The sequence below is a fragment of the Phoca vitulina genome, unplaced genomic scaffold, assembly GCF_004348235.1.
Source record: "Phoca vitulina isolate PV1807 unplaced genomic scaffold, GSC_HSeal_1.0 scaffold37, whole genome shotgun sequence".
In the NCBI taxonomy this organism is placed as follows: domain Eukaryota; kingdom Metazoa; phylum Chordata; class Mammalia; order Carnivora; family Phocidae; genus Phoca; species Phoca vitulina.
Window position 1 is genome coordinate 4,374,886 of NW_022589740.1, and position 23,947 is coordinate 4,398,832.

The window sequence follows — 23,947 nt, forward strand, 5'->3', positions numbered from 1 at the left end:
ACAAAACATTCCTCGTTGCCATCAGAGCTGAAGACAACACTGACAAGCAGTCATCTTTGAGGGAGGTACTACTTTCCCAACAAAAGGAAAAGGAAGTTATCAATATAATTATGTTGTTTAAAAAAAAGGGGGTTGTAACAAAATAATTTTTCTGAAAATAGGCACACTATAGAGTAATTGTTAATTTTTTCACCTATTTTCATGTATATTCTCCATGATGCATTTATCAATGTCCAAATCAACCATGACTGGTTACTAGAACGTGAGAAATCATTATTAGTGTTTACATTCTTCATTTATTCTGTAACAGTACATAGTCTCTCTACAATATGCTTTCTCTCAAAAATCAACCCTTTTAAAATGTTAAAGAATCTCTCTTTTTTAAAATTAATGCTATCATTGCACCAAATGCATTTTAACCTTATTAACTTCATAGTGATTATAAAAAGCTTAATTATTTAACAACATAACTCATTTTATACACACCTAATACCAGGTACATACAAAGGAATAAAAAGTTTTAATTGATCTTGCCAATGTAGACCATGTTAACATTAAACCACAAACCTTGCAGTTTTCTACTTGAGCCCAAGTGGCTTTTTTGTCTTGTTGAAATCATGTTTGAAAAGAGTCAGGTTCACTACCAAATACATTTGGATTTGGGGGCTCAAATAAACTCAGTTATTTTTCAAGTTAGAGTACTTCCATGCTTCTAAGAGATTCAAGTAAATATTTTTAAGTGACATAAATGTATAGTCATGTAGATAACTGAAGAAGAAAATGTTTTATCTTAGAAAAGAGGTAGATTGGTAAAGGAACACATTTAGGCTCACCATTTTAGAATTTACAGAACATTTATGTACACAAAATAACCTGTGAAGTGATATGAACATTTGTCAAAATGGTAAACCAGCATGGTATCATCTTAGTATTTAGTCAGAATTACACGAGATGAAGACACCAATCCCTATATCCCAAATCCCGAGGCATGGCTAATCACAACCAAGCCTCTGAGGGTCATCATGTCCTCCCGGGGACACCTTAAAGAGCTTTTTCTCATTGAGGAAGCAGAGACCGATAGATCGTAACTCTTCAGGGAGAAAGTCAACATTTTTCACTTTCATCATGGAACCGTTCTTCCCGATTTTACCACTTCCACTCGTCTTATTTGTACCCCAGCACACTGCTCATTGTCAGTTCCAGAACTCCATTTGCTTCAAGGTCGCCTCCCCCCACCCACTAGTTCTCATGTCACACTGAACTGATGACACTGAGGTCTTTCACCACCATCCAATGACTCAGTTACTCTCATCTTCCATACACACCACTTCTAGCCTACATTTTCCTCCATTATAGATGGAAAAGTGCCCCCCAAACATAACCCCTCTACTTGCTTGTGTGAGATATAAACCACACCTTCCTTATTCCTAAAAAAATGTGTGTCTATGTGTAACAGGTATGAATTTGCAAGCAGTTCTTGCTGTGCAAGACATACCCAGTTTCTTTAGTTTTTGCTTTGATTTGTTTTGAAGTACCCTCCACACCCAACGCGGGGCTTGAACTCACGACCCTGAGTTCAAGAGCCACCCAGCCGGGAGCCCCTCTTCTTTATTTTTAACAAATCGATATGAATCCAGTTCTGTCACTGGGTTGGGAATCTAGCGTCAGACACTATTCTAACGGAGCTCCCCCATTATGCTGTGTTTGAAATCCAGGGTCTTAGCACCAAACCACCCCGTCCCCACAGTTTTCAAAGGCTCCCCACCATGACACCTACCACCCCGGCCTGAATGCTCCCCTCAGTGCAGGTGCGTGCCTCCCTCACTAGAGGTCAGCAGAACTGTGTTTCCAGCCTCCTCTCCGCAGAAGGAATGTTGGCCGTTCTCGCAGGGCTCCCCTGATGGAGCTCTGGCGAGAACTCACGGCGCACCACAGTTTGGACAGCAGCTGTGTTCTAAGGAAGGGGATGACACTGTGCTAATCAAATCACGCTGACCTTTGAAAAACTCCGAGTCCAGCTCACTGAACGGCGCTCCGGGGTGCCACCGGGCAGCAGGGCAACGCTGGGGAAACCGACCACGGAGACGAAGCCCCGGAAGCGCACGGCAGAGAGGAGCAGACCGCTCGGACCCCACCCGGGCCCCACCCGACGCGCGCCGGGCTCGGGCACCCCCCCCCCGCGGCGATCACGCCTCCCCCCAGCGGCCCCCGACTGCCCCCTGGTGGCCGCCAGTGCGTCCTCCCGAGCCAACGCGCCAAGCAGATCTCCTCCCAAATGCTCAAGCCACCCGCCCCACGGCGCTGCACTTCCCCGTCCCTTCCCTCCTGGTTTAGCAAAATACTGGGATTCTTAGAGGCAAACCCCGCGGGGTCCCTGTCACAAGCTAGTTACAGACAGTCCTGTCTGCTCTATCGCCGACGGTGGCAGGTCAGCACCCCAGCTGAGGTCGAGGCTCAGGGCCGCTTCTCCCGAGCAGCGGGCGGGCACCTCAGCGCGCTCGGACTCCGACTGAGAAGCGCACGTTTCAGCGCCTTCCAGCGCGTCCAGGCTCCAGCACGTCCGATGCCGGCGGCGCGCGGGGCCCCAGCTACCCTGGGAAGCAAACACGGGCCCGGCCGTGCCTGCAGGGCGCGTGGGGACTTGAGGGAAGAGGTTATCAAACAAGCGCACGAGTGAACGTGAACAAACCTCCCGCGATGTACCCCTGGAGGGAAAGAGAGGAGGTGTGTCTGAGGAAGCGACGCCCCGTTACCAGCCGGGCAAACGGGCGGGAAAGGCACTCGCGCCTCGCGCCTCGGCGTTCTCGCGAGGTCCGCACGCGCTCGCAGGACCGCCAGGCGCGTGCGCGGCTCGGACCGGGCGGGCGCGGGCACGGGCGCGGGCACGAGCGCGGGCACGAGCGCAGGTGCCGGGAGGAGCGGGACCGGCGGCAGTTAGACCGCGCGGCGGTCCTGGCGGCGGGGGCCCAGGGATGCCGCGGCTCCTCTGCGTGTGTCTGCTGTGTCTGGGGCTCCTGTTCGTTCGGTTCTCCCGTGAGCTGAGCGAAATCAGCAGAGCTAGGAGGCTGTGCGGCACGCACCTCCTGAAGGAAATTATAAAGCTCTGTGGCAATGTCAACTGGAGCTACTTCGAGGAGGAAACCCCCAAGCCACCGCTGTTTCCCCAGGACAACGAGATTGAAACCTTCATCCCCTACCGGTCGGAAAGCTCCCAAACCACTTTCCCGGCTTGGGCGAGAGGCACGAACCCAGGTAAAAATATAAACGGAAGGCATGTTTGCTCATCCTTGAACCCTTCTGCTCATCTGCACTGCCAGGTGCTGAGCTTCCCCAGGAAATGGAATTTGTGCCTAATACACAGATAAAGAAAAATTTTTATAACCCAGTATATCGCGGATATGCAAAACCTCAATGAAGCTTTTTTTTTTAAACTTAGAGGAAATAAGTGTACACCTATAAATCTATACATTTATGTAAGAATGCTGCTACTTCTTCCTTAGCTTTCCTTTTCTGGAGTACGCTTGTCACCTGGCAAGGTGTCACCCCACTTCGTCCTTCAGAGCTTCTGAGGTTTCATTTTCCCTGTTAAGTCATCACTGACCCTTTCATAGCTACTCACTCCATTCTCCATCTACCACAGTATCTAACACATAGATCTCTTTGACCATCATCAGGACCAGCCACATAATTGGGCCAGCCGAGTGCAGAATAAAAATGCAGGGCTCCTTGTTCAAAATCAGGAAAGGGCCAATAAAGGTACTAAAATATATAGCTTTTCTTTCCCCTTTTTTTGTGTTTCTCCTCTGCTCATATACATGGTCCATTCTCCCATCAGATTTCACTTAAAAGTTCATGTACTTAACATTTCACTTGCAAGATAAAATTTTTGAGAATTTCAGGACTGTGACAGTAGAGCATGCAAGGTCCTCCCCGGCACTGGGTCTGGGTGACTGTGCACAGGTCTCTCCCTTAAGGTCAGTCCTGAATACCAGACCATGTTACAGGGATTGTTTCATGCATGTTTTTATCTGAAATGCCTAGCAGAGGGCCTAGCACACAGTATGTGCTTAATGTATATTGAATGTATACTTAATGCTTTTAAGCAGTCTTTAGGAAGAATATTCCTGTTTCAGATTCATTGTTGTCTTCTAACTATATATTTACATTTTAGTACCAACATGGTTTGTCATTTTAAAAGAAAATGCACTTTATCTATAGGCTGTCCATAGCATAGTATCATTGAAATTATTGCATTTTAAAGTCATTCAATTAATTTAATTTGATTTGGACAAATTTTGCAAAAGGCAAGATTTCTGAAATTAAGGAAAGGAGTGGCCAATCATCCCCAAAACCCATCCTGATGTAGATGACTGAAACAAACCAAAACTGCCTCCCACATTATAGGCACTCATTAACTTATTGAATGAATGAATGAATCAATGAATTAATGGAACTTATTCCATTCTTCCTATTGCTGCTAAGGGGATGAAAACTTTGAAAGACAACAGAAACCTTCAGACGGATTCTTGATCATTTTCTCCCTACATATAAACTCACTTTATTTTGCTCTTATAATGGAAGAAGTGTCTCTCCCCAGTGTTCCACTTGTACTTTAATTCAGTGATTCTCACACTTTAATGTGCATATGATTCACCTAGGGAATACTGTTAATGTGCAGGTTCTGATTCAGTGGGTGGGGCCCTGAGCATCTACATTTTTGCAAGCCCCCAGAGATACCTGATGCTGCTCTCACTACCTATACCGTAGTCAAAATTTTACATTCAGACATCCAAACTTGAGTTTGTTATTTAAAAAGAGCTCGGAATCCCTTTTCTCAACAAAGACTGCTCTGGAGACTATTAATTTTTTTAAGAGCCAACTTTAAAACTCAGAGCTATGCTTGCTTCAGTAGCACATATACTAGAGCTGAGTAATGACCCTTTTGTTTTAGGTGTTATTCACACTTCCCTGGAGAAATAAGTGTCATTAGTTCAATGAGGAGGGAGCTGCAGTGAAACAAGATTTGTAGGAAATAAAAATGTATCTTACAGCATCTTAGAATTGTCATACCAATGAAACATGTTACTGTGGCAACTATATAAATACTGTTTTCTATAGTGGAAATGTCATGTGACCATAAAGCCATAGTTGTTTTACGATGTGTGGAAGAATGTAAAACGGATTTAAGTTATCAATATGTATTTGTGGTAAATTTTTAAAAATTATTGACCTAGAGGTGCCTGGGTGGCTCAGTCGGTTAAGCATCTGCCTTTGGCTCAGGTCATGATCTTGGGGTCCTGGGATCGAGCCCTGCATCCACGGCTCCCTGCTCAGCGGGGAGTCTGCTTCTCCCTCTGCCTGCCCCTCCCCCTACTGTGCTCTCTCCTCTCTCTCTCTCTCCAATAAATAAAATCTTTAAAAAAATTAAATTCATAAAAAAATTATAGACCTGTAAGGAAAGATGACATTCAATATATCCTGTTAATTTTCAATGAATAATTAGAAGTTGTAGAGAAGAGGTATGTGTTCTCAATATAGAATATGTAATTATGCCATTTCTTTTTCATTTGAATGTTGCTGAAAAGTTAACTTTTATTAGATTGTACTAGCAGGATACATTTCTATGTTAGATCAAGTCAGTTATCAACAATTTTAATCTTATGATCTATTTGAGTCTGACATAGGAAAAGATAATTTAGTGCACTGATATTTAAAAATGATTTTTTTCAGAACTACTCATATATAACTGGAATCTGAAATTGTATGCTTCTTGATAGTGGATCCTTGAGGGTATGGGCCATGTCTCCAAGACCTACCCCATCATATTTCTAATTTCTGGCTGATATGGTGCTGCCTAGGTCTTAGTGCCAGGCGAAATCATTAATGCTTCATCACCAGCTTTTCATAATCCATATCCCCTATTGCAGTTGGATGGGTCATATTTCCCTATACATCTATTCTTGTTTTTTGAATAGCATTTTCACAAATGGGCTGTACAGGATCTCTTTCTTTATATATTAATTCAGCAAAATTTGAATGCCTAGCATGTGCTGGGTATTTTTCTTGGTGCTTGGGATATAAGAGTGAAGAATTTTACTCAGGTATCAGTGAAGACTCCTGCCCTCGTGAAGCTTACAGAATAGTGAAGCTAGACAGTAATCATAAGTACATTACACAGCGTGTTAGAAGATGATTAGCCTTGGGACACCTGGGTGGCTCAGTCAGTTAAGCATCTGCCTTCGGCTCAGGTCATGATCTCAGGGTCCTGGGATCGAGCCCCGTGCGTCGGGCTCCCTGCTCAGTGGGGAGTCTGCTTTTCCCTCTCTTCTTCTACCCCTCCTCCCGCTTGTGCTCTCTTCTCACTCTCTCTCTCAAATAAATAAAGCTTAAAAAAAAAAAAGATGATTAGTCTTCACATCTTTCTCCACTCCTGTTCTCCTCCTCCCATAGACAACCATTCCAAAGTGTTTATTATATTTATATTTGTATATGTTTTTTGCAAATTGTGCATTGTTTCCTGTGCAAGTATTTAAAAAATATACATAAATGGTATTTCTAAAGATTTATTTATTCATTTTTTTAGAGAGAAAGAGCAAGAGAGCACACATGAGTGGGGGGCGAGGCAGAGAGAGAGGAAAAGGGAGAGAGAATCTGGAGCAGACTCCCCACTGAGTGTGGAGGCTATGCACCACTTAATCTGACGACCCTGAGGTCATGACCTGAGCGGAAATCAAGAGTTGGACACCCAACCGACTGAGCCACCAAGGCGCCCCTAAAATATATGTAAATGGTATTTAAGATCTATCTTTTATTGTTGCTTTGTGAACATTGCTTCAAACTGCTCCATAATACTCATATACATTCCCCCACATTTTACTTACCCTCTCAGCAATGAACACCTAACTTGCATAGCCTCCAACTCCCTGCCACTAACGCCACGGTGGAAATCGTTGTATGTGCTCCAGTAAGGACCCGTGTGGACGTTTCTCAGGGGTCTATACCTGGGGTCAAATCGTTATGTGATGAAACATACGTATGCTTTGCTTGGGGTATGTCAGGTTGCCCCGCAGAACGGCTACCCCCGTTCATCACGGCGCCGCCCGCACACGCAGATGCCTGTGTCCTCGTATCCTTGCCAACAATTAGCATTACACAATTTTTAACTTTTTTCAGTGTGATAGAATGAAATGGCATCTTATTTTTGTTTTAACTTGCTCTGGATGTGAGCAAGTTAAAACCTTTTGCAGGTTTTTTTTTTGAAAGTTTTCTGTTTATAATTTTTTAATTGGAATTGTCATTTTTCAGTTGATTTGTAAGAGTTATTGTACCATATACAATAGTTGCTGGCTTTAGATACTGCAAATATATTCTCCCATTCGGTCATCTATTGGTGTTTGACAGAAAACCTTAATTTTTACATAACTAGGTTTATGTAAGTGTTTTGCCTTATTGTTCATACTTTTGAAATTTTATTTTAGAGGTCCTTTTCTTCCCTCTGTTAACTTTATAGATTTACTTTTCACATTAGCTTCTTAATTCTTCTGGAGACCACTTTGGTCTGTTCTGGCTAGGATTACTATCTTAGTTTTTTCAATAAGTCTTACTTTTCTCTACAAAAGGAGCTAGTTTTCTAAACACCATCTACTAAACAATAATTTTTTTCATTTTTTTTTTAAGGTTTTATTTATTTGACAGAGAGAAAGACAGCGAGAGAGGGAACACAAGCAGGCGGAGTGGGAGAGGGAGAAGCAGGCTTCCCGCGGAGCAGGGAGCCTGATGTGGGGCTCGATCCCAGGACCCTGGGATCATGACCTGAGCCGAAGGCAGACGCTTAACGACTGAGCCACCCAGGCGCCCCATCCATATTTTTTATTGTTTGTCGGTTAAGCATCTGTCTTCAGCTCGGGTCATGATCTCAGGGTCCTGGGATTGAGCCCCATGTCGGGCTCCCAGCTCAGCAGGGAGCCTTCTTCTCCCTCTCCCTCTGCCACTCCCCCTGGTTGTGCTCTCTCGCTCTCTGTCAAATAAATAAATAAAATCTTAAAAAAACAAAAAACAAAAAAACGATGATGACACAAATGGAAAGATATGTTCATGGATTAGAATTAATATCGTTAAAATGTCCATACTACCCAAAGCAACCTACAGATTCAATGCAATTCCTATCAAAATATCAACATTTTTCACAGAACTAGAACAAATAATACTAAAATCTGTGTGGAACCACACACACACACACACACACACACACACACACAAAACCCCAAAAACAAAACAAAACAAAAAACGAATAGCCAAAGCAACCCTGAGAAAGAAGAATAAAGTGGAGGTATTACAATTCCAGATTTCAAGATATACTACAAAACTATAGTAATCAAAACAGTCTGATACTGGCACAAAAATAGACACATAGATCAATAGAACAGGCTAGAAAACCCAGAAGTAAACCCACACTTACATGGTTAATCTATGACAAAGGAGGCAAGAATATGCTATGGGTAGAAGACAGTCTCTTAAGTCTCAAAAATTGTGCTGAGAAAACTGAACAGCCACATGCAAAAGAATGAAACTGGACCACTTTCTTACTCCATACACAAAAATAAATTCAAAATGGATTAAAGACCTAAATGTGAGACCTGAAACCTTAAAACTCCTAGAACAGAGCATGGGCAGTAATTTCCTTCACATCAGCCATAGCAACATTTTTCTAGATGTCTCCTAAGGCAAGAGAAACAAAAGCAAAAATGAACTATTGGGACGTCACTAAAATAAAAGGTTTTTGCACAACAAAGGAAACCATCAATAAAGCAAAGAGGCAACCTACTGAATGGGAGAAGATGTTTGCAAATAATATATCTAATAAGGGGTTAATATTCAAAATATATAAAGAACTTAACATAACTCAACACCAAAAAACAAAATCCAATTTAAAAATGGCCAGAAGACTGAATAGATATTTTCCCAAGGAAGACATACAGATGGCAAACAGACACATTAGAAGATGCTCAACATCACTAATCATCAGGGACATGCAAATCAAAACCACAATAGGATATCACCTCACCCCTATCAGAATAGCTAAAATGAAAAATACAAGAAATAAGTATTGGCGAGGATGTGGAGAAAAAGGAACTCTTATGCACTGTTGGTGGGAATGTAAATTATTGCAGCCACTGTGGAAAACTGTATGGAGGTTCCTAAAAAAATTAAAAATAGAATTACCATATGATCCAGTAATTCCCCTTCTGGGTATTTACCCAAAGAAAACAAAAACACTAATTCAAGAAGATATATGCACTCCTGTGTTTATTGCAGCATTATTTACAATAGCCAAGAAATGGAAGCAACTTGTGTCCATTGATAGATGGATAAAGAGGTGGTATACACACACACACACACACACACACACACACACACACACACAGGAATATTATGCAACCATAAAAAAGGATTGACATCTTGCCATTTGTGACAACATGGATAGACCTGGAGAGTATTATGTTAAGTGAGATAAGTCATACTGAGAAAGAAAAATACCAAATTATTCCACTTGTATGTAGAATCTAAAAAACAAAACAAATGAATAAACAAACAAGAAGAATCAGACCTACAAATGCAGAGAACCCTGATGGTTGCAAGAGGTGGAGTGGATGACAAAATCGGTGAAGGGGAGTAGGAGATCAGGCTTCCAGTTATGTAATGACTAAGTCATGGGAATAAAAAGTAGAGCATAGGGAATAGAGTCAATGGTATTGTAATAGCATCATACGGTGACATATGATAGCTATACTTGTGAGCACAGCATAATGAAAAAAGTAAAAATCATCTACAATTTTAATTGAGGTCTATGCATTCAATTGAGATGCACTATAGAGATTAATCTGAAGAGGATTTATATCTTTTTAATATAAAGTAATCACAACTAAAAGCATGGAATATTTTCATATTCTATTATTTGAATTTTAAAGTTTTCTCAGTGGAGACATTCTGTATTGTTGGTTAAGTTAATACTTAATACTTTGCTTTTGTTGGGATGCCTGGGTGGCTCAGTCGGTTGATCATCTGCCTTCAGCTTGGGTGATGATCTCAGGGTCCTGGGATCGAGTCCCACATTGGGCTCCCTGCTCAGCAGGGAACCCGTTTCTCCCTCTGCCTGCCATTCCCCCTGCTTGTGCTCACTCACTCTCTTTCTCTCTTACAAATAAATAAATAAAATCTTTTTAAAAAGATTTTGTTTTTGTTGCTATTGTAAATACTTGCTAATTATATTTTTGTTAGTGACTTTGGTTAGAGAAATGCAATTGCTTTTACAGGTTGATCTTTATCCAGTAATTATGCCAAATGATCTTAATGGTTTAATAGTTTGTTTCTACAGATTCTTCTATCCTTTGCAAATGATAGCTTTGTCACTTCCTTTCTAAACCTTACACCAGTTGTCGTCGTCTCCTGCTCCTCCTCTTTCTTTCTTCTTTCTTCTTTCTTCTTCTAGCATTGGCCAGGTCCTCTAGTGCTGTTAAGTAGTAGTGATAGTGGGATATCTTGTCATGTTCCCAATTTTAAAGGGGAATGCATTTAAATATCTCCATTAGGTATAATATTTGTAAGTTTTTGCTATATAATCTCCACCAAGATAAGGGAGCTTGATATTTTTTTAATCATTATAAGTAGGGCTGAACTTTATTAAGGTCTTTTGGAGGGAATTCTTTTGCATAATAATGTATTTCTCTTTTATTAATTCACCAGATACTTACTGGGTACGTGCTAAGTGCCAGGCACTGCTGTAAGCCCTTGGGATTCATCAGTGAACAAAGCAGACAAAGATGTCTGGCCCCATGGAGTTTGCATAGGAAATGAACATAATAAATAAATATTTGAAGGTAATAAGGGTTATAGAAAAATAAAGAGTGAAACATCGTAAGGGAGATCAAGAGTTACGGGGGGCTGGAGGATGGGGTATAGGATTAAATAGTGTAGTTAAGGTAGGCCTCATTGAAAAGATGAGGTTTGAGAATGGAGGAGATGAAGGAGTCAGCCAAGCAGATATCTGGGGAAAGAGTGTTTAGGCAAAGGAATGAGCAGAGCAAATACACTTCTGCCCTGTTTACACAGGGAACAGCAAGGAGGCTCGGGTGGCTGGAGCAGAGAGAGAGATGACAGGCCGGCCTAGTGAAGTTGTTTAGACCACTGTAAGGATTTTGGCTTTACTCTGAGTGAAGTCAGCGGAGTGACATTAATTGACATTTTAAAGGGATCGCTCTGGCTACCACATGGAGGACAAGCTGTGGGGAGGCCAGAGCAGAAGCAGAGGCTTCCTCTGGGGGTGTGGTAGTGGAGGTGAGAGCAGCTGGATGGGGTGGGAGCGGTGGAGGTAGTGGGAATTGTTTTATTCCAGATATATTGGGGCAGATTTTATGTGAAATATGAGAAAAAAGAGAACTCAAAAATGATGCCAGTATTTTTTTTTTAAATGTGATCCCAAAGTTTTTGCTTCAAACATCTGGAAGGATAGGTTTCTATCAACTGAGGTAGGAAAGGCCTCAGGGGGAAGAGGTCTGAAGACAATATTGGCAGTTCAGTGTGGGGCATGTGGACTTTGACAAGTTCAGATGGAGTTTTGAACATGTTGAGTTTGAGACACTGAAGTGGAGACGATGAGTAGGAAGTAGGATATATGAATCTGGGTTATGGAAATAATCTCACTTGAAGATAGGAATTTAGGAGTCGTGGGTGTATAGATGATTCTCGGAGCCATAAGACTGTATGAGGCCACCAAGAGAAGGTACACAGAGAAGAGCGCCAAGGACTGAGCCCTGGGAGACATCAACATCAAACAGCTGGAGGAAGTATTTGCAAAAAGGAGATAGAAAAGGAGCAAATAGTCAGGTGGGAAGAATGTGGCCTCCTGGAAACAGAGTTAATAAAGTGTATCAAGAAGGAATGTTTTTGATGAGTCAGATGAGATGAGAACTGGTTGTTGAATTTAGTAATATAGAGATCATTCATGACCTTGAAAAGAGAAGTTTTGGTGCAGTGATGCAACAAAGGCCTGATTAGAAAGGGTTTAAGGCAGAATGAGAGAAGAGGAATTAATCAGTAATGGAAAACTATCAAGGAGTTTTGCCACAGAGGGGAGAAAACGATAACTGGCAAGGTAAGCAGGGCCAAGAGAAGTGGTTTTGGCTTTTTTTAAGTGGGAGAAATTTTTTTTTTTTTTTTTTGCTTTTAGGAGCGAAGAGTTGATGATGAAGGGTATAGAGGAATTGCTGGAGTGATACCCTGGAGTTAGGCAAGAGGAGATGAGATCTGGTCCCTAAATGGAGGAACTGGCTTTAGAGGGGAAGTTCCCCTATGTAAATAGGAAGGCAGAATGTATGGGTACAGATGTTAAAAGATGAGTTAAAAAAATGGTGAAGGGACCAAATGCAAGTTCTCTTATGATTGCTTTCATTTTCTTACAAAGTAGAAAGCAAACCCAATTGAGAGTGAATATGGGAATCTAGTCATGTGGTAAATTGCACTGATAGATTTGGGGATCTTGGCCTGTCTTTGCATTTTTGGAATAAACACTTCAATATATTTGTAAAATATGTTTGTAGATTCAGTTAACTATTAGGACTTCCAAATAAACATTTATAAGTAAATGGGCTCACATGGTTTTTTTTTTTTTTTTAAATCACATTGTTCTTATCTAGTTTTGGAATAAAGAATATACTAGGTTCATAAAATATGCTGAGCAGCTTTTGCTCTTTTCCTCTTTTCCTGGAACAACTTGTATATGATTAGAACTTACTGTTCTTGAAAAGCAGATAGAACCTACATATAAAATCATCTATGTCTGTCTTTTTAAATTTTCTGTCAATTAAGTCATCTTGTATTTTTCTAAGGATTCATCCATTTCATTTTGATTTTTAAATATGTAACACTCATAATATTCATCTATTTTAAATACTCAGTTATATCTGTTCTTTTTTTGTCATTCATTTTTATCTCTTCTTTCTTGATTAGTCTGGCTAAGGTTGTATCTATTTTATTAATCCTTTTAAAGAACCACGTTTTGGGTTTCTGAACATTTGTAGTGTTTTGGTTTTGTATTTCACTGATTTCTTCCCTTCTTACTAATTTGGGTCCTCTCTGTTGTTCTTTTTCAAATTCATAGATCTGAATAGTCATGTTTACCTTTCCTGTTTTCTGGTGAGTAGAGCTTGTTTCTCTTTAAATTACCTCCCCAATTTGACATATAGTTTCTTTTCTTTTTTTTTTTTTTTTTAAGATTTTATTTATTTGACAGAGAGAGACACAGCAAGAGAGGGAACACAAGCAGGGGGAGTGGGAGAGGGAGAAGTAGACGTCCCGCCGAGCAGGGAGCCCGATGCGGGCTCAATCCCAGGACCCTGGGACCATGACCCAAGCTGAAGGCAGATGCTTAACGACGGAGCCACCCAGGCGCCCCGACATATAGTTTCATTAACTAGTCTTTAGCTGCCTTCATTCATGAAAAAGTTTCCTTCTTATTGTCTTTTTTTACCCTTTGAGTCACAGAACATGGCACATCCCAACAGGAAGCTCTTTCTTCAATTTGCCTGGACAACCTAATTTCCTTTTTCCCTCAGTGTACTCTGTTAATTATGACACACCTTAATTCATCACATATTTATCTGTCTTAGATGACTTAGTATTCAATATCTTTAATGTCTATCCTAAAGTTTTAATGTTCCACAATTCAGCTTAAGCATTTTAAATACAAAGTTAGTAAATAGTGTTCTAAAAGGACTCTAACTACAAGGTACAGGGATTCACCTAAATAACTTTGAGAAAAAATGGTGGGGGAGATAGTTATTTTAGAAACAAGATCTAGGTGGCGCCTGGGTGGCTCAGTTGTTAAGCGTTAAGCGTCTGCCTTCGGCTCAGGATCCTGGAATCGAGCCCCGCATCAGGCTCTCTGCTCGGCAGGAAGCCTGCTTCTCCCTCTCCCACTCCCCCTGCTTGTGTTCCCTCTCTCGCTGTGTCTCTCTCTGTCAAATAAATAAAATCTTAAAAAAAAAAAAAAGAAACAAGATCTAGGAAAGGACTTGGAAAGTCTCTGGAAAGCCTGAGGAATCACATCAGCTTTAAAAACCACCTTCTCTCTTTTTTTCTCTCTCTCTGAATCTTTTCTCCTTCGGTATTTATGTTTCTTTATGACTTTAGCTTGTCATGACAAGCTTCATAGTACCGTTTCAGTTTTATTTCTCACTACTTGTTAGTTTTAACTTCAGAGAGAGGACATTGATTGGGCCAACTCATGTTTTCACATGGCATGGATTGCTGGCCACCATGGTAGACTGATTTCTTTGGGGTCACGTACAGTGTTCAACTGTGGCCATAGGGTGGAGTCCTGTGGTTCAGAGCAGGGCTGTCTAAGGGCTGGCTCTACAGCAGGGCTTATAGGCAAATGTATTCTTCTGGAAGGGACAGTAGATAGGCAAGGGCAATGATGGAAATCCAAAAAGCCTCCAAGTAATTACCTTCTGAATTTATTTTAATTTCTTTCCAGTAATACTGAATGAGTTAAGAGCAGTATAATAGCAGTCAGTTCACTGAGCATATCACTTCTTCCTCTGTTCATATTTCAACAATGAACAAAATGGTTATAAAAAGTCCATAAAAAGACGAATACAGTAGTCCCCCCTTACCTACAGGGGATATACTCCAAGACCCCCAGTGGATACCTGAAACCAGGGATAGTACCAAACCCTACATAAGCTGTTTTTTCCTACACATGCATACCTACAATAAAGTTTAATTTATAAATAAGGCACAGTAAGATATTAACAATAATAATAAAATATAACAATTATAACAATATACTGTAATAAAAGTTATGTGAATGTGGTCCCTGTCTCTCAAAATGTTGTATGTCCTCACCCTTCTTGTGGTGATGTGAAATAATAAAATGCCTATGTGCTGAGATGAAGTGAGGTTAATAACGTAGGCATTGTGACATAGCATCAGGCTACTACTGATCTTTTGATGCTCTGTCAGAAGGGGGATCATTGCTTCCAGACCAGAGTTGACTGCAGGTAACTGAGACCAGGAAAAGAGAAACTGCAGATAAGAGGGGACTACTGTGACCCAAGTAAAAGATGGGCAAAGGATTTGAATAGACATTTCTACAAAGAGGATATACAATAAGCTCGTGAAAAGATGCTCAACATCATTTGTCAGTAGGTAAATGCAAATCAAAACCACAGTGGGATATCGCCTCCCATCCACTGGGATGGCCATAATCAAAAATGGAAAACGCAAGTGTTGAGGAGGGTGTGGAGCAACTCAAATCCTAACATATCAGTGGTGGGACTGTAAAATGATGTAGTCACTGTGGAAAAGCTTGGTGGTTTCTCAGAAAGTTAAATAAATTTACCTTAAGATCCAGCAGTTCTACTACTAGATATATACCCAAGAAAATTACAGACATATGTTCACACAAAAACTTGTATGTGAATATTCACAGCAGCACTATTCATAATAGCCAAAAGGTGGAAACAACCCAAATGTCCATCAACTGATAAATGGATCAACAAAATGTGATCTATCCATACAATGGAAAACTATTCAGTCATAAAAGAAATAAAATGCTGATACATGCTACAACATGGATAAGTGAAAGAAATCAGACCTAAATGGCCATATGTGTGTGGTATGATTTCATTTTCAAAATAGGCAAATCCTTAGAAATGAAAAGTAGATCAGTGGTTGCCCAGGGCTGGAAGAAGAGGGAAACAGGAATGACTGTTCATGGGTATGGGGCTTCTCTTGGGGGTGATACAAATATTCTGGAATTAGATAGTGGTGATGGTTGCATAACCTTGTGAATATACTAAAGAACACTGAATTGTATGCTTTAAAATACTGGATTTTATGACATGTGAATGATATCTCAATAAAAAATGTCTTTGCATAAAAATGTGCAAAGATTTCTAAGCTTTTTTATAGGAAAACACTACTTACAACTATTTTAGTTAAAATATATATATTGCTTTTGAAACCCATTTTATTATTTAAAATGTGATTACTTGTTTTTTAATAATTAGCAGACTTTAGAGGCCCCTGGGTCACTCAGTTGGTTGAGCTTCCAACTTGTGAGATCAAGCCCTGCATCAGGCTCCGTGCTCAGCACAGAGTCTGCTTGAGATTCTCTCCCTCTCCTTCTGCCCCTCCCCACGCTGGTGTGTTCACTGTCTCAAATAAATAAATAAATAAATAAATAAATAAATAAATAAATAAATCTTAAAAAAATAGTGGAATTTAGTGTTCTAGTATTATGATTAAATTTTCATCTAAAGGAAGATTTTAATAAAGTAGGATTTTTTCTTGTTTCTCAACAGTCTCTACTTCTGCCTCTGAGGAAGAAGCGATAAACAGTTTGAAGATGTCGACACTGCCTGAGTATAGATATACAAGGGCCAACTTGCCACCTAACAAGACAAGAGAATTTCCCTCATCACAAGATAACAATCAGTATATTCATGAAATTTCAGAATTTCAGAAGAAAAATACAAACAAAATTAAAACCTTAAGCAATGTGTTTTGGGGGAATCATCCCCAAAGAAAACGCAGAGGATACTCAGAAAAGTGTTGTCTTAAAGGATGTACAATAGAAGAACTCAGTATTGCATGTTTTCCATATATTGAATACAAAAACTTACATAAACAAGTACCATCATTTGTGACTGAGATATACTAACCATCATAGGAATTATACTAACTTAATAAAAGCTTAATGTATTTATTTTACTTTATTTTTGGTAATTGTCCTTGTAGGTTCTTTGCTGTGAACACCATCTAAAAGTATTTGCAGGTATTTCGCAATACCTTATGACAGTAATAGGAATCTTAGTATTTTCTTTGGTAACCCCGATTTTTCCTATATTTTTATATTTGAAGAGGTGGCATGATCCACGTAGACATCTAAGAATTACCTGCTGATGCTTGTCATTATGCTAGAAACTCTCTCCGGCCTCATTTAAATGGATTATGGTGTGTCCTGCGTTCCCTCTGTACGGCACACAGACCGCCGCCCCGTGACTATTAGGCTCACTCCAGTATGCCAATACGTCTGTCCCACCATCTCAAAAAGAACAAACCAGCTACCACTCCTAGGAGGAGCTCTTATACTGTAATTGTAGGTACTCTTTTAATTCCTTGAGTTTTATTACAGTAACTGGTCAGAAATCTTTCCACAGTCTTACTAGGACTTAAAGAGGTTCAGTGAATGTCTCTAAGTCACAAACTCTCCAATGTACCCTGAAGGTGCCGATGTAATGTGATACTGTTTTGGCTTGGTCAGAATAGAGTGCCGACCTCGCCAGCAGTGTCCACAGCACCTGGGAACTTGTTAGAAATGCAGTTCTCAAGTCCCAGCCCAGACCTGCTGAATCAGAAACTCTGGGTGTGGGGCTCTGTTACGGGCCCTGCAGCTCATAGTGAGGTCAGTGAAAGGTCGAGAACCACTGGTAACCGTCCTACGGATACTGTCGGAATCTTACCAGTGATGTGCTTGCGTATTTCAACTCAATATGATGTTATAACACTAAGTTCGTGGTGTATTTTTCCACTTTATGTCCACATGTGAAATATTTTTAATGGTACAAATTAGAGAAAAACTTATTCCAAAGAATTCAAAGTGGAATCCTTACTTTCCACCATTAATTAGGAGGTAAGCATCATTTGAAATCCTTCTCTAGTTTCCTTCTCAAATATGTACTGTAATGTTCTTTACAGTTAAAACTTTTATTCCTATTTGGCATTGTTGTTTCTTAGGACAAAGGTTCTTTTTCACATGTATCTATATCGTATACATTTACAATGCATTAATAAATATGTCTGAACTTTTTTACCAGTTCCTGGGTAGTCTACATTCAGTTGTCTTTCTAAATATGGGGAGCCACCCGTTTAGATACAAAATGACAGATTACATCACGGTTTAGTGGTGGAATAAGTCTGCTGGTGTTACCTGAAAATGCACCATTGAGAATTGCCTATGCTTAGGCTAAAATGCCGCGATGCACTTGAGCCCAGTTTGAATTACAGGTTTTTCCTTGTAGTTTGAAAACAAAAATACAGTTTATTAGCTCACTGATATACACATATCAAAAGTCCAAATTAGGAAAGCATGAGATTGGGGCACCTGGGTGGCTCAGTCAGTTAAGCATCCAACTCAATTTCAGCTCAGGTCATGACCTCAGGGTTGTGCAATCGAGCCCCATGCTGGGCACGGAGCCTGCTTGAGAGTCTCCCTCTCCCTCTGCCCCTCCCCCACTCTTAAGAAAAAAAGAAGCAAAGCATGAGATCAACCAAGTGTGCCATTTGCATAGCTGTATACTTCCCTACACACTTTAATAATTTGTATGTTAGGGTGTATATTAGTTCTTCGGTTTAATGCTTATCTTTTAGTATTTATAACTGTGCTAACAATGATTTTTGTCTTATCCTCAGCTTCCGCAACCATCACCTTCCCTCAGAGATACCAGTCCTAGCTGTCTGGTGCCCCTTCCTCAAAGGTCTGAGTCCCACCTCTGGGGGGCCCCCCCCAAGCTCCCGCAGTACCAGCACCAGCTGGGCAGGCAGCAGTCTAGGTCCCAGCTCCACGGGGCCCTTCCTCCAAGCTTCTAGGTTTTGATAACCTCAAATTCTTTCCTTTGTGTAGGCATGGTAGCTGCTTCCTAAAGTTGTGGGGTTTTTTTATTTTAATCTCTGTGTTACCTCACTATTTGACTTTTTCAGTCCTCTAATACAAATCTAACACTCTATATTAAATTTACTGTTAAAATACCTGATGTGGTTTCTATTTTCTTGGGTGGGCTTGAATGATAAAGCCCCTGACAGTGGTTCAGAAAGTGGTTTTGAATTGTCCTAGGGCCAGGATGGTAGTAAATAGTCTCATATTAAAAGGAGACTCTAAATGAGTCCTCAAAGGTCTGAGTCCCACCTCTGGTAGTGGCTTGCCCATTTGCAAGTCAGTCCAGGCCCAGATTACCGTTATCACTATGGATGTCATTTCTTTTGTAAAACTTAATATAAATGGAGTCCTACAGTACATCCTCTTACGTCTGGCTCATTTCACTCGGCATAAGGGTTCTGAGATACATCAGCATTGTTGCATCAATAATTTGTTCCAGGGCGCCTGGGTGGCTCAGTCGTTAAGCGTCTGCCTTCGGCTCAGGTCATGATCCCAGGGTCCTGGGATCGAGCCCCGCATCGGGCTCCCTGCTCAGCGGGAAGCCTGCTTCTCCCTCTCCCACTCCCCCTGCTTGTGTTCCCTCTCTCGCTGTGTCTCTGTCAAATAAATAAAATCTTTTAAAAAAAAAAAATAAATAAATAAAAATAATTTGTTCCTTTTGCTTTTTGCATAGCGTTCCATTGTATTAGGAATAAAGCTGCTGTGAACATTCATGTACAAGTTTCACTGTGAGCATGCCTTTATTTCTCTTACGCAAATATGTAGGAGTGGCAATGCTGTGGCATATGATAAGTGTATATTTAACTTCCTAAGAAACTGTCAAGTGGTTTTCCTAAGTGAGAACCAGCTGCTCCATATTTTCACCAACACTTAGAATTACCAGTCTTTCAAACTTTTACGTTCATTTTTTTTACAAATCTGGCTTTTGAGTATATCTAGCCATAAAGTGAGAAAGACTACCACCAGAATCCTGACCTGCATATATCTTGACATAGTCTTTTCAATTTCAGCTCTTCTAGGGAGACTGTTGTGCTATCTTACTGTGGCTTTGATTTGCATTTCCTCATGACTAACGATGTTGAGCCTCCTTTCATATGCTTATTGGTCATTCATGCATCTTCCTTTATGAAGTGTTTGTACAAATCTTTTGCCTGTTTTTTAGGTTTTTTTAATTAATGAATTATAAGAGGTCTTCATAAATTCTTGATACAAGTGCTTTGTCAGATATATGAAATGCAAATATTTTCTCCCACTCCGTGACTTGCCTTTTCATTTCCTTAAAGTATCTTTTTAAACTTATTTTTAAAAGATTTTATTTATTTATTTATTTGAGAGAGAGAGTGGGTGTGTACACAAGCAGAGAGGGAGAGGGTCAGAGGGAGAGGGAGAAGCAGGCTCCCCACTGAGCAGGGAGCCCATATGGAGGCTCCATCCCAGGACCCTGGGATCATGACTTGAGCCGAAGGCAGACGCTTAACCAACTGAGCCACCCAGGTACCCCTCCTTAAAATATCTTTGATAAGTTTTTAACTTTGATGAAGATCAACTTATCAATTTTTCTCTTATAACTGGGGTATTTTGCATTGTATCTAACAAATCTTTGCCTTTTCCAAGTTTAAGATAGTCTAAATTTTCAAAACTGGAACTTTTATAGTTTTAGCTTTCATGTTAGGTCTTTGACCATTTTTTGGTCTTTTTAAATATCAACACTATTTTGTAGTTTTTAGTGTACAACACTTATAAATATCTTGTTAAATGTCTCCCTAAGTATTTTATTTCTATGCTATTTTAAGGGTTTTTTTTTTTTTTAAAGATTTTATTTATTTATTTGAGAGAGAGAATGAGACAGAGAGAGCATGAGAGGGTCAGAGGGAGAAGCAGACTCCCCGCCGAGCAGGGAGCCCGATGTGGGACTCGATCCCGGGACTCCAGGATCATGACCTGAGCCGAAGGCAGTCGCCTAACCAACTGAGCCACCCAGGAGCCCTTAAGGGGTATTTTTAATAATTTTACTTTTTAATTGTTGCTAGTATATAGAAATAGTAAATTTTTGTATTTTGGCCATCCATCCTGCAATATTATAAATTCCCTTAGTAGGTCTAGTAGCTTTTTTTTTTTTTTAATTGCTTAGGATTTTTCTACATAATCATGTCATCTATGGGTAGAGGCCATTTTATTTCTTCCTTTCCGATATGATGTCTCTTATTTGTTTTCTTGCCTTGCCTAGGACCTCCAGTACAATGTAGACGAGAGAGTAAACATACTTGCCTTGTTCCAGTCCCAGGGGGAATGCATTCGTTTACCACTAAGTGTGATGTTAGCTTGATTTTTGCAGAAGCACTCTATCTGATTGAAAAAGTTCATCTATTCCCAGTTTGCTGAGAGTTTTTATGAGTGTTGAATTTTGTTCAATGCTTTTCCTGCATATATTGAGATGATTATATAGGTTTTCTTCTTCATCTTGTCAATATGGTGTGTTTCACTGATTGATTTTTTGAGGGTTAAACTAACTTTGTATTCCTCAGATAAAATCTGAAGAATCTATTGTGATATATTAATATTTTTTTCCTTTTTCCTGGATCTTTGTGTTACTAGTGAAGGGTTTTTCTGTCAATATTTATAAGGAATATTGGCATACAGTTTTTTTCTTATGTCTTTTTCTGGTTCTGTTATTAGAGCAATGGGGGCCTCATGAAGGTAGTTGGGAAGTGTTCGCTCTTTCATTTTCATAAAGAATCTGTGTAGGGGGCGCCTGGGTGGCTCAGTCAGTTGAGCATCTGACTCTTAATTTTGGCTCGGGTCATGATCTCAGGGTTGTGAGACTGAGCCCCTAGTTGGGCTCTGCGCTCAGTGGGGAGTCTGCCCGTCTGCCCCTCTGCCCCTCCCACCACACACACACATGCTCTCTCTCTAAATCTTTTTTTAAAAAAAGAATCTGTGTAAGGTATTATTTCTTCTTTAAATGTTTGATAAAATTCAGTGAAGTTATTTTGCCTCAAGTTTTTAACTATAAACTTTTTAGTCTGTTTTAGCTTTTTTTTTCAATAAATTGTGTCTAAGTTCTTAGTCATATTTATTGGCATAAACTTCATATTTCCTTCATTATCTTTAAATGTCTGTAGGAGCTTTTGGCTTTTGGCTCGGGGCGGCAAAGGTGCAACTTTCTTCGGTCGCCCCGAATCCGGGTTCATCCGACACCGGCCACCTCCGCCATGCCGCCTAAGTCCGACCCCAACGAGACCAAAGTCGTGTACCTGAGGTGCGCTGGTGGCCAAGTCGGCGCCACGTCTGCCCTGGCCCCGAAGATCGGCCCGCTGGGTCTGTCTCCAAAAAGGGATGATGATGACCTCGCCAAGGCAACCGGTGATTGGAAGGGCCTGAGGATTACGGTGAAACTGACCATTCAGAACAGACAGGCCCAGACCGAAGTGGTCCCTCTGCCTCTGCCCTGATGATCAGAGCCCTCAGGGAACCACGGAGAGACAGAAAGCAGCAGAAAAACATTAAGCACAGTGGAAATATCACTTTTGATGAGATTGTCAATATTGCCCGACAGATGTGACACCGATCTTTAGCCAGAGAACTCTCTGGAACCATTAAAGAGATCCTGGGGCCTGCCCAGCTGTGGGCTGCAGTGTTGACGGCCACCACCCGCATGACATCACAGAGGACATCAACAGCGTGCGGCGGAACGCCCCGCTAGTGACTACAAAGGAAGATGTCTCGATAAAGGATCATTTGACAACCAAAAAAAAAAAATAAATAAAAAAAAATAAATGTCTGTAGGATATGAATAATAGCCCCTCGTTCATTACTGATTTCAGTAATTTATGTCCTTTTAAATTTTTCTCTTGGTAATTCTACCTGAGGTTTATCAATTTTTTTGATATTTTCAAAGTAGCAGTTTTGCCCTCACTGGTATTCCCTATTGATTTTTTTTGTTTGTTTTGTTATACTTCTAGCTTTATTTCCTCCTCTTTACTTACTTGAATTTAATTTCCTTTGTTTTCTAGTTTCTGAAGTTATTTAGACCTTTCTTCCTTTTTAATAGAAGAATCTAAAGCTATAAATTTCAGTCTAATCACAGCTTACCTGCATATGTATTTTTATTTTCATTCATTACAATATATACATCTATTTTCAGAAGGCTCCATGCCTAATGTGGAACCTGAACTCATTACCCTGAGATTAAGGGTCACGTACTCTACCAAGCCAGCCAGGTGCCTCTACAAAGTATTTTCCGTTTTCTCTTGTATCTTTTCTTTGACTCAGTTTGTTTTCAAGTTTCCTATGTTTCACAGCATGTACCAAATATCTTCCTTTTATTGATGTTTTGAGTTCTGTTATTGACAGAGAAGAATATTAAATCTTTTAAAATTTCTTGAGAATTGCTTTATGGCCCAGCATATGCTTCATTTATTTCATGTGTACTTGACATGAATGTATATTCTGCTGTTGTTTGGCAGAGTGGTCTATAAATGTCAATTAGGTCAAGTTGGCTGATTGCAATGTTCTATATATTTACCGATCTTGTGTTCTTCTTGTTCTATCAATTAGTAGAAGTGTTGAAATGTCTGGAATCGTGTATTTGTCTATCCTTTTAAATTCTATTTCATGTATATCAAAATACTGATACTATGTGCATGGCATGTCTTCTTGATGAATTGCTTTTGGTTATTATGTCTCCCTTTATCATTGGTAATATTCCTGATATTAATACAGCCATTCCCAACTTACTGATTAGGGTTTCCATTATATATGACTTTTCCACCTTTTTACTTTTAGCCTATCTTCATCTTTATATTTAAAGTTGGTTCCTTGTGAACAGCAAATACTTGAGTTCTTGCCTTTTCATTACATTTGAAAATATATTTTTGGAATGTTTAGATCATTGATTAATATAATTATCAATATGATTTGGGTTTAAATCTATACTCCTGCTATTTTTTATTTGTCCTATTTGATCTCTGTTCTTTTTTCTCCTTGCATTCTATTGGGTTGACTTTTTTTTTTTTTAATAATTCCATTTTACCACTTCTATTAGTTAGCTATTAGCTATTTCTCTTAATTTTTAATTTTGATATTTAGTGGTTACTCTAGGGTTTACAATATGCATCTTTATCACAGATAACTTTCAAATAATATTATATCACTTCACAAGCAGTTTAAGACCTTGTCACAGTATACTTAATTTCCCCCTCTTGTCTTTTCTATTTGTGCTATATTTTT

General features: G+C 40.0%; 1 protein-coding gene and 1 pseudogene across 2 annotated transcripts; both read left to right on the forward strand.

The window, feature by feature from the left end:
* The first annotated feature begins 2,887 nt into the window (after window positions 1-2,887).
* INSL6 (insulin like 6) lies at window positions 2,888-18,147 on the forward strand. 2 transcript variants are annotated; one of them, XM_032427542.1, is made up of 3 exons: window positions 2,933-3,252; window positions 13,157-13,191; window positions 16,365-16,452. In XM_032427542.1, exons 1-3 carry the CDS (start codon window positions 2,973-2,975, stop codon window positions 16,395-16,397), a joined length of 348 nt encoding a protein of 115 aa, XP_032283433.1. In that variant the 5' UTR covers window positions 2,933-2,972; the 3' UTR covers window positions 16,398-16,452. The 2 variants fall into 2 exon arrangements, with proteins under 2 accessions (XP_032283432.1, XP_032283433.1); XM_032427541.1 differs by lacking the exon at window positions 13,157-13,191 and having other exon boundaries at window positions 2,888-3,252; window positions 16,365-18,147.
* Window positions 18,148-21,745: 3,598 nt separating this feature from the next.
* Window positions 21,746-23,911, forward strand: LOC116646745 (annotated as a pseudogene).
* The last annotated feature ends 36 nt before the right edge of the window (window positions 23,912-23,947 follow it).